General features: G+C 36.5%; 1 protein-coding gene across 1 annotated transcript; it reads left to right on the forward strand.

Annotated features, from left to right (window-relative positions):
* Positions 1–3893: 3893 nt before the first annotated feature.
* LOC131651024 (uncharacterized) lies at positions 3894–5342 on the forward strand. Its single transcript, XM_058920710.1, has 4 exons — positions 3894–3962; positions 4049–4300; positions 4416–4517; positions 4731–5342. Exons 1-4 carry the CDS (start codon positions 3894–3896, stop codon positions 5340–5342), a joined length of 1035 nt encoding a protein of 344 aa, XP_058776693.1.
* The last annotated feature ends 6395 nt before the right edge of the window (positions 5343–11737 follow it).

The raw sequence follows: 11737 nt of genomic DNA on the forward strand, positions 1-11737 counted from the left end.
GATCTGGTAAATAATCAGTCCCCATTTTGGTCAGTTTCAGATTTGAAACCATAGGAGTAGGTAAGCTCTTAGCCTCACTCATATTGGTTTTGGCAAGGAGATCTTTGATGTATTTGGACTGAGAGAGGAAGAGAGATCCACCTGAGAGATGACCCACCTCAATGCCTAGAAAATAGTTCAAGAGACCCAATTGTTTGAGAGAAAATTGAGCATTAAGTTTGGTAACTAGCTGCTGAATGTGAGAAGGAGAGTCACCTGTCACTATTATATCATCTACATAGACCAGCATGTAGATAGAATAAGTGGAGGTTTTCAAGGTGAATAAGGATGGATCACACCTACTGGTGACAAACCCAAAGCTGTGCAAGGCAGCAGTGAGCCTTTCAAACCAGGCCCTAGGAGCCTGCTTTAAGCCATAGATGGCTTTATGAAGTCTGCAGACAAAAGTAGGATCAGAATTCTGAAAAACAGGAGGCTGCTGCATGTAAACTTCCTCTGTAAGGATGCCATTTTGGAAGGCATTGTTGACATCCAATTGAGTGAGTTGCCATTTTCTAGAGACAACCAATGTAAGAACAGTTCTCACTGTGACATGCTTCACTACAGGAGAAAAAGTCTCCTGAAAATCAAAGCCATGAACCTGGTGGAAGCCCTTGGCTACTAGTCTAGCCTTATACTTCTGAAGTGAGCCATCAGGATTTTGCTTGATTCTAAATACCCATTTACAACCAATTGCTCTTCTATTAAGAGGTAACCTAGTGAGGGTCCAGGTCCGATTTTTGAGTAAGGCATTGTGTTCATCCTGCATTGCTGCCAGCTAATGAGGATTTTTGAGGGCAGCTTTGTAAGATGACGGTTCCAGTTCATTGAGGAGAAGTGTAGGATGAAGTCTAGGTTGCACAATACCATCCTTAGCCCTAGTTACCATAGGGTGAGTATTAACATGAAGATTAGTAACCAAAGGTGAATTAGGAGCAGAGGGAGAAGGTGATGGAGAAGAAGAATGGAGAGGAGAAGATGCTGCAGTGGGAGAAGCATCAAAATGAGTAGGCATGGCAGAAGATTGAGATGAGGCAGAGGGAAGATGCTCAGGAACAAAGGCTGCCAGTGAAGAAGTAGAGGAAGAGACAGCAGCTGAAGTGATAGGAGAAGTACTGGCAGCTGTAGCCAACAAGGATGAATTTGAGAAACTGAGAGGAACAGGCACTTGGCAGTTGTAGGAAGAACTAGAGGCTGAAGGCTTATCTGAAAAACAGCTCAAGGTAAGGATACCTTGTTTCATTAAACAAGACATCTTTTGAAATAAAGAGTCTTCCATTTGCTGCAAGGCATTTGTACCCCTTGTGTTGGGTGGAGTAGCCTAAGAATAAGCATTCTCTAGTGTGATAAGAGAATTTGGATGAATTGTAGGGCCTAAGGTGTGGATAACAAGCACATCCAAATATTTTAAGAAACTTGTAATCAGGTTCAAATTTGAACAAGACCTTGAAAGGTGACTGGACCTAACACAGTAGTAGGCATCCTATTGATAAGGAAAGTGGCAGCCAAAAAAGCATGATCCCAATACTTGAAAGGTAGGGAAGCATGAGCTAGCAAAGTCAGTCCAGTTTCAACAGCATGCCTGTGCTTTCTCTCTACAGACCCATTTTGATGATGGGTGTGGGGACAGGTAAACCTGTGAATGGTTCCCTATTTGATCAGTAGAGGAGTGAGTGGTTGAAACTCACCTCCACCATCAGTTTGCACAATCTTGACTGTGCATTTGAACTGAGTTTGCACATATCCCAGAAAATTAGTGAAGATAGCAGTAACATCAGACTTTAGTTTGAGCAGAAAAATCCAAGTGAACTTTGTGTGTGCATCAACAAGTGTCAGCATATATTTAAATCCAGAAGTGGAAAGCATTGGAGCAGGACCCCACACATCAGCAAATATAAGGTCAAAAGGTGAATTATATAAAGTATTGGATGCAGTGGAGGGCAATCTATGAGCTTTACCCAAGCAACAAGCAACACAAAAATCCAAAGTAGATTGCTTGGGAATAGGAATATTACACTTGAGTAAGACAGACTTGAGAGCCTCATGATGAGGATGCCCAAGTCGTCTATGCCACTGCTCATACAATGAAGGTCCTAGGCTAGTGGCAGATTTATTTGCATGAGAATTCAAATGAGAAGTACCAGAATCACTGCTAGTGAGTGTGTGCACTACAGGTGTTTTATTCCTAGGAGAAGGTAAAGAAAGAGCCTGTAAAGATCCAAATGAGTAAAGTCCATCTTTGCTTAAAGCTCCTTGGAGAAGTACCTCAGAAGTAGCCTGGGATTTAACAATGCACACATCAGGATGGAACTCAAAAAACACCTTATTATCTCTTGCAAACTGACTGACAGATATTAGATTTTTGGTGATATTAGGAACAAGTAATAAATTCTCCAGTGTGAGTGTAATGTGTGGTTTGTGAGGTGAGTGAAATGAAGTAGTGCCAATAGAAGTGATAGGCAGACCTTGGCCATTTCCAAGAATTACTTGATCTGCTCCAGATGAGGGAATACTCTCAAGGAAGCTCTCTGCAGAGTGTGTGACATGATGAGTAGCACCTGAGTCAGGATGCCATGGAGAAGCACCAGATGGAGTGGCACCTGCATTTGAGCCAGTAACATATGCTTGTGCTTGCTTATCTGGCCTAATAGTAGCAGCTGGAGCACGCCACTGAACAAATTGAGGAGGATACCACTGACTAGCAGCCTGTTGTTGTTGAGCAGGAGCACTTTGATACCAAGGAGAAGGTGCACGCCATTGACCTCCAGAAGCAGGCTGAACAGCAAGTCTATAGTAGCACACTTTAGCATCATGACCAATCTTGGCATATACCTGACATTGCACACGATTACGTCCACCATTGCGACCACCTCCTTTGTTCTGAGCTAATCGGCCACCACGACCACCACGGGAATACTCCGACGGTGGTACTGACTCCAGTGTAGGAGCATCAGACGCAATAGAAACAATAGAATTAATAGTAGGAGTGGAGGTACCTTGAGTAAGATTCACAGAGAGAGAATCCTGAGAGACATTGCGAGGAGTACGATCAAGACGAGCTTCATGAGAGAGAAGCATCGTTTCTGCAACTTCTAGAGCACACGGTTCATTGCGATATTGGATGATTGACGCTAGGGCTTGGTATTCCGGTGGAAGACCTTCAACAATCGTCTCAAGTTGATCGCGATGAGAAACCGGATCTCCGATTGACTCCAGAATGTCACAGATCTATTGAATTCGACTTAGGTACTGTGCAATTGTGCGATCTCCCTTCTCCATGCTGCGAAGTTCATAGCGAAGTTGTCGCGATTTGGCGTAGACTTGTGTGCGTTGAAACTGATCAATAACAGACCAGATCTCGTGTGCGTGAACGCATTTGACAACGCGTGGAAGAACCACATCAGATAGCGTCGTCAAGAGCCACGTAAACAGAAGAGAATCTTCCTGAAGCCAGAGTTGATACGCCGGATTCTCAGAATCCGATTCACGATCTTCCGTCGTGAGAAATCGTGGAGGAACTTCAGGATTCACAAGGTGACGATGCAGCTTGTGAATGCGTATGATACCTTCCACCTGTTGCTTCCATGAGAGGAAGTTGTTGTTATCAAGCTTGATGCTAATTTGTTGAGCAAACGTCTTGAACGCGTTCTTCAGCGAACACTACAAGAAAAGGTAGATATTATATTTGGCCCGCTGGAAATTCGTAAGTATCTTATATATTAAATTTTTATTAAGTTTATATTTCCTTTTTTTAATATAAATTTATATTTAATGCATGCTAATTAACATAATTGTTGTTTAGGTTTGGGCCGAGTCGGACTGCTGCCAGGTGTGTGTACTATGTGATTCAGCAAATGTATAAAGAAGCTTGGACGACTTTTGGAGATGTTACAAATAAAAATGCTTGGTTTAATTGCTTTAAGGTATAATTAATATATTTTTTCGAGTCATTGTTTTTTTTTAAATTTTTTTACTATAGTTTTCTAACAGTTTATTTTAATGTATTCAGGAAAAGTGTACGTGGGATCCAATGAGCGAGAAACTTGTTAAAAAAAATTATTTCAGCAGAACATCAAAAAGACTTTCTGACACGTTGCGAAATGTTAGAAAGCGTTGGGAACGTGATGGTAGTCGTCCTGGGTGGTTGGGCCAAGAAGTTCTTGACAAACTTATTGCATATTGGAATTCAAAGGAATTTAAAGCTAAGTTTGAAAATGCTAAAAAAATAAGGGCATCTGAAAAAGGAGGTCACCTTAATGCAGTTGGAAGTATAAGCACTTACGAACATTCTCGACGCATGGTAATTATTGTCACTTTTTAAAGTTATGTTTTGATTAATTATTTGTTTTTTAATTAAAGTTAATTTTATTTTTTAGGCTAAAAGGTTGGGGAGACAAGCACTCATGATCGAGTTGGTTAAAGAAACTAGGACAAAAAAATCGGGTGATTTAGTTGACGAGCGTACTCGAAAAGCTTTGGTAAGTTATTCAATTATTATTATTTTTTTTATATTTAATGGCAATTTTGTGATGTTATTTTCACGTGGCAACTAAAAAGTTCCGGCGTGATTTTCATGTGGCAACTCTGATGTTGTGGCATGTAAATCACGTGGCAACTAATTTTCAATTTATTATTTAATATAATTTAATTTAAGTTATATATACATAATTTTTATTCTATTTTATGTGTAGGAGGATTATCAAACAAAGCTTGTGGATTTTTTGGTCGCTAATCCCAAATATACTCCTAGAGAAGGAGAGCCGCTTCATCCAGATGTTGATTTTTATATTTGGAGTGAAGTCATTGACGGAAAAGGGCCTAATGGATGTTTTTTTGGTGCGGGAAATTTGGCGGGAAGCATGAGAAGTGGAGATCGAAATTTATTTCAAAGAGTTAGAGATGGGGAAGGATCGTCACGTCCAACACAATTGGCACCACAAGTAATGGAAACAATAAGACAGTTGGCTCTAACTGAGGCGAGACGCGAGTTAGCGCAACGTGAGGCGGAGCTAAAGGCCCAAATGGATGAACGTGAGGCGGCGCTAAAAGCACAAGTGGAGGGGCAACAACGACAAATAGAGGCAATGGCGAAGATGCAAGCAGAGATGCAACAACAACAAATAGAGGCAATGGCGAAGATGCAAGCAGAGATGCAACAACAAATGCGGTTATTTATGCAGTCTCAACAAAGTGGTGGTCAACCGTCTAGAGGAAACGTGGGAGCAGCTGACACTGAGCAAGAGAATGATGATGATTTCAACCTTGATAATTATCCCGATCCCGATGATGATTTTTTAGGATAAATTTTATTTTTATTTTAATTTTAAATTGTATGAGATAACAAAATTTTATTTATTATATGTTAGTATTTTAGATATTATATTATAAATATAATATATTTTAGTAGTTTAATATATTTTTGTATTTAGTTATTATTATTATTAATTTAACTAAATAAATATTTTTATTAATATATATTTATTAATTTTCAACATATAATATTAATAATAATTTTTTTTATAATAATAAAAATCAGATTTTTTTTTAAAAACATTTTAAGTGTTTTCCATGTCACTGATTTGTGACATGTAAGACACGTCGCAACTTCCAAAATTAATTTCAAAATTAGCGACGTGTTTTACATGTCACAAATCAGTGACATGGAAAACACGCCACAACTTTCTTCGTGTACTGTGCCAGACTGCTTTTTGCAGACTTTGTCTGTCCCAGTTGCAGATGGAGGCTTGGTAATTGTGCAAGATTAGCGACGTGAATGCCATGTCACAGAGTTGTGACATGATAAACACAACACAAAAAGTTCCCACGCACTCCTAGGCGACGTATATGACCATGCGCTAATTTTACGTTCTGACGTGATTTTCCATGTTGTGTCATGGATTCCACGTTCTTGCGGAACTCGTAGCAAAAGCCATGATCGTAAGGATCAGAAGCTCATGATACCATAATAGAAAAAGATAAATGCAGAGAGAAAGAGAGAGAGAGAGAGAGTTTGTTGTAAACTTGATAATGAAAACTCTAACTGAATTAGTTACACGTGTTGTTTATATATGTGACTGCAGTGACACCTGTCACTGCCAGCTCACTATTACACTATAGTACTTAATCTAATTCTGTATGATACTATATACTCTAATATCTACAATCGCATAGAAATAAGCTTCAACCTAGAGCTAAAATAAAAATCCATTTTCCCTAAGATATAAAATAGATTTTAAAGGGTTTGTTATATTTAGTATGTATTCCAAAAAAATATTCATTTCTAGACATAGGACTTTCCATCATCTATGATTAATAAATGAGAAGCAATTCCTTTCTCATACCATTACCCCTATCTTGTTTCTATCTCAAATGATCCTACCAACTCTCAAATAATCTCATATGCTAATCAATTGCTTTGTCTCTTACTACATACATTGAACCTAAATTTGAATATTAGAATCAAACTATGCAAGTAATAATTGTGGGTGTGGAAAGTAGTAGCCATAAATGATTGTAACTTAGGACCCAATCAAACCCAACGTGACTTTCTCAAACCCAAGTTCAAGCCCACAAAAGCAATGACAACACTAGAATCACAAAGAGCTTTGCTTCTTACTATTTACACCCGACACCATGTTTTACTAGAGTACGCATGCAAGTATTTTTCGTTTATATTACTACTCTTCATTTTGACACTTTTTACATGAATGCATATGAAGTTCTGAACCAAACATTTAATAAAATACGAGACACACAACTAATAAACCTCAGAACCACTCAATACTTGTTGATGAAACTGTCAAGGAAAAATTTATGTCTCTGTCACTTCCTACTTTTTACAATGCAACTATTACTTTGGTTGTTGTGGTATTTCTCTTCATCGTGCATTATACATGTCACTGCCAATTGAAAATGTAGCATATATATATGATCAGTTATTAATTAGAGGTATTTAATCAAAATAAATATACATGTCTGGTTGGTGTAGTATTATAGTCAAATCCATATATAGGTGTTTCTCAATTTAATCATGAGCAAGTATCTTTTAAGGCTTCTGAATTTTTTTTATAACAAAACAGTCACTTATTAGGATTAGGAAACAATGGCTTCTCATTTTTCTGACTGATATTGTTATTGCAGTGGATTTTCAATTCTGGGTTCAGCATATTGCTCTGAAGGGTGAATGCTATTTATTGGTCCCTGCATAATTGGTAAATAATGATTATTAGTCAAATTCATATATAGGTGTTTCTTATTTTATTATAAGTTGCTGACGCTGTTTGGTTGCATAAGTGAATTGAAAGTAATTGCTTCTAATGTTTGGAATTTAAGACCATGTTGTAATAATTTATGACTACTTTTGTTGTAGCACACTAAAATAACTTCATTTTATTTCTTTGCAGAGAAAGAAGATCAAAATATAAGAATTACACCGATGAGATCGAAAATTTGGATAAAATCACTTACTACCTGTGGTTCGCATTTATTGTACGGAAAACATTGAATTGAAAATATGATAATAAAAGTAAAATATTAATTTAGATTTAACTAACTAAAACGTTATACTAAAATAGTAATTTTTTTCTTCTTTTTATGACATGGAACCGTATTTAGAAATTTCATCTTAAATTGACATGTTTTTTTTGGATTAAGTATGTTTTTGTTGCTTTCAAATATTTTAAATTTTATTTTTAGTTTTTACAAAAAATGATATATTTTAGTACTTACAAAAATTTTATGCATGAAGTTTTAGTACATGTTATTTTTTAAAATTTTGAAAGCTGTTTAATTATCCTTAAATTTTTAAATTTTTTAATAATTTTTTTCACACGTTTAGAATATTATAAAATATTTCTTTACCTAATTATAGATTTTTTTTTTAAATGAGAAGAATTTTTTAAATTTTTAAAGATAATGATAAAAGTATTGCAAATCTCGACTTAAAAATTAAAATTTGAGTTCTATTTTTTAGAGGAACTTTTTATAATGTTCTAAACATGTCTGTAAAATAATCATTCAAAAATACACATTGGTTTAACAATAATGACCAAAACTACGTGTATAATAATTTTGTGGGGATCAAAATATGCCATTTTTTTTAATAGGGACCAAAAACAAAATTTAAAAATTTTATAGGGACCAAAAAGATACTTAAACTTTTTTTAATTAAAATTGTTTAATTTCAATCCTCAATAATAATGTTACGATGATTAAGTTCCCTTGATATTCAAATTTGTTTAGTTTTTATTAATTTTAGGCTAAATACCATTTTTAGTCTCGTATCTTTAAGGTGGGGTTCATTTTGGTTCCTCAATTTTAAAAACGTCCATTTAGGTCCCTTATGTCTTCAAACAACGTCAGTTAGTCCTTTCCGTTCAAATTTTACTAACGACGACAATTTTTTTGCTGACGTGTAACTTAGCGACGAAAAAACGGACGCCATATTTTTTTCTGAGTTTTAATTTGATTCTTCATCTTCTTCCCAAAACTAAAACCCATTCTTTTCAAAACTGAATCAAAATCATATTTCATCTCTTTAATTTTCAATCTCTTTTCTATTCAAACCCTAATTAAAATCAAACACTTTAATACAGTAGATTTGTACGAAAAACCCATCAATTTCTCTTCATCCCAATACCAAACTCAGATAGTGAACTCACAACTAGCCATAACCTTGTAGACCTGTACAAAAAATCCATCAATTTGTCTTCATCCTGATGGCTCAACAATCGGGAGAGGGTCGAGTTCGGAAGCATTGTTAATTTCCGAGACATTCCACTTGAGCAACACACCTTTGTGGAAGACACACCACTTCTCCACCTAAAACCATAAGGTGATAGGTGAGTGGGTTCTCCCACTTATATATGCTCAAGTCACCACATGCATTTCCAATGTGGGACTATTATCCACACTCACACTTGTTATATTCTCAACACTCCCCCTCAAGTGTGAGTCCACAACGTCCCCCCTCAAATGGAAATTCCTCTTCCACTTATACTTGTACCGTTGTTGGCCACACTTCAACGGAACACTCTACTCACATGCCAACGACCATGTGGAGATACTTTCGATACAAGTAAGCCTGTCCCTTTCTCGAACCAAAGGCTCATGATACCATTTATTAGCGCAACAATCGGGGTACCGTTGTTGGCCACACTTCAACGGAACACTCTACTCACATGCCAACGACCATGTGGAGATACTTTCCGGGACATTCCACTTAAGCAACGACCATGTGGAGATACTTTCGATACAAGTAAGTCTGTCCCTTTCTCGAACCAAAGGCTCATGATACCATTTATTAGCGCAACAATCAGGGGAGGGTCGAGTTCGAGAGCATTGTTAATTTCCGGGACATTCCACTTAAGCAACACACCTTTGTGGGAGACACACCACTTATCCACCTAAAACCTTAAGGTGATAGGTGAGTGGGTTCTCCCACTTATATATGCTCAAGTCACCACATGCATTTCCAATATGGGACTATTATCTACACTCACACTTGTTATATTCTCAACACATCCCAATAGTAAGTGTAATATTATTATGAATAAACCATTTAGTTTTTCATTTCATTTTTACGCCTGCAAATTCAATACGAGATATTGTTCAATGGAAGTATAGAGAGTCCTAGGTTGCTTCCTAATATCATTGATATGACATCTATTTGGAATCTCTTCACAGCAGCTTCAGTGTTGTTTCATGTTATGCTGTGTGGAAGCATTTAAAATGAGTTTTGAAAAAGATGGGTTTTAATTTTGGGGAAGAAGATGAAGAATCAAATTAAAACTCTGGAAAAAATGTAGTATCTGTTTTTTCGGTTGATAAGTTACACGTCACCAAAGAATTGATGTCGGTAGTAAAATTTGAACAGAAAGGACTAACACGACACTGTTTGAAGACATAAGGGACCTAAATGGTCATTTTTTAAATTGAGGGACCAAAATGAACCCTAACCTAAAGATACAGGACTAAAAAGAGTATTTAGCCTTAATTTAAACATTCAAATCTATATAGTGTGTGATCATCTTTGTGTGATTTAGGAGGTTGTCTTTGATTTTTTGATCAAATAGATCGAATGAGTGAGTGGGTGGAGGGTGTCTGAATATGAGATTGCTAGTGGAGGTGTGACTTGTTTATTTGAGAGGAGGAGCTTTTTGCTAGCATTGCCATGCCTTTAATTGGTAAGGTGGAGTCTGTCTATGCAAGAGGATGAATGGGTGTGAAAGTTAGATGTACGTGATGGTTTCTTTGTGAAGTTGATCTTCGGTCTGATTACCAGGGTGTGTGAGAAGGAGGAGTATTAACAAAATTAGTTGGTTAGTTGCAACTAACTCTTAGAAGTCTTGACTTTGTATATATAAGATGTTGATCTCACATGTAATATCAGTTAGCTATTCACAATACAATGAAATCTTTTCTTTCTCCCCTAAACAACTAATTGTAATATAGTATATGAAGATATTTTGTGATCTCGCTTCCACATTTGCGCTTCCCTCTTCTTCTCATTCTTCTTCAACCTTCATCTATGGTGAATCATGATGATCCATATTACCTATATTCATAGGATCATCTTAGTGTTATTTTCGTTTCCCAACCTCTTAGTCGTTACAATTTCAACTCTTGGCATCGTGGCATGATGGAGGCACTCAATAGCACAATTTCTTATATTTTTTAGAAATCTTGGTATCCGGCCTTGCGACCGACAACACAGTTTCTTATTGGTTGTTGAATTCCATTTAAATTTTTTTAGCTTGTGTGATCTATGTTGAAAATGCTGCAGAGTCATGGAAGGAGCTCCATGATCGGTTTCAACAGAAGAATGGTCCTCATGTTTTCCAATTGAAGAAGAATCTTTAGAATTGTACTCAAGGTGCATATACTGTAAGCACCTATTTTACAACTTTCAAATTCTTTTAGGAATAATTGGGGGAATTTTGTCTCATTCAACGGTGTAATTGTGGGGGAGTTCAACTTGTCATTGATCATCTTCAAAATGAGTACATTTTAACTTTCCTCACGGACTTTAATGAAACTTTCAATTAGATTCGTGGACAAGTTCTATTAATGGATCCATTACCATCAATCAATGTTGTGTTGTTTATGGTTTCTCAAGATGAGAAACAAAGGGAGGTCATTACTACTTCAACCCCTATTGCATCCACAATTGCCTTTGCAGTTAAAGGTAGCACCAAGAATTTTAAGAAAGAACGCCCCATTTGTTCTCATTATGGTGTTATTGGCCATACAAAAGAAAAATGCTTTGCACAGTTTTCCTCGGATTTAAGAAGTCTTTAGGTCAAAAAGTTTATGCACAAGCCAATAATGTGTCTAGCTCTGCTATAAGTGGAGATACAATTTCAGATGTACATTCCATGTCTGCTCAACATTGTCAACAACTAATTCAATTCTTACAAGCTCAAATGAACAAGGCAGTTATACCTAAAGTTGGGGCTTTAGTAAATTCAGTCATTGTTATGAGTTTTTCTACTCTAGATACCCATATATCACATTTATCTAACACTTGGGTCATTGACTCAGAAGCTACATCACATATTTGTTGTCATTCTTCCTTTTTTCATAGCTATACACCTTTGTTCAATAAGTTTGTAATTCTTCCTAATCGTCATCAAATTAGTATTTCAGCCATAGGTAGTGCTATTTTGAATGATCTCCTCATTTTACATGATGTTTTACA

This window comes from Vicia villosa, linkage group LG2 (genome assembly GCF_029867415.1).
Source record: "Vicia villosa cultivar HV-30 ecotype Madison, WI linkage group LG2, Vvil1.0, whole genome shotgun sequence".
Classification (NCBI taxonomy): Eukaryota; Viridiplantae; Streptophyta; class Magnoliopsida; order Fabales; family Fabaceae; genus Vicia; species Vicia villosa.

Coding starts and splice junctions, on each gene's coding strand:
- LOC131651024 (XM_058920710.1), top strand. CDS start 3,894: ATGTATAAAGAAGCTTGGACGACTTTTGGAGATGTTACAAATAAAAAT. Junction 4,301..4,415: donor AAGGAGGTCACCTTAATGCA/GTTGGAAGTATA, acceptor TTTATTTTTTAG/GCTAAAAGGTTGGGGAGACA. Junction 4,518..4,730: donor AGCGTACTCGAAAAGCTTTG/GTAAGTTATTCA, acceptor TTTTATGTGTAG/GAGGATTATCAAACAAAGCT.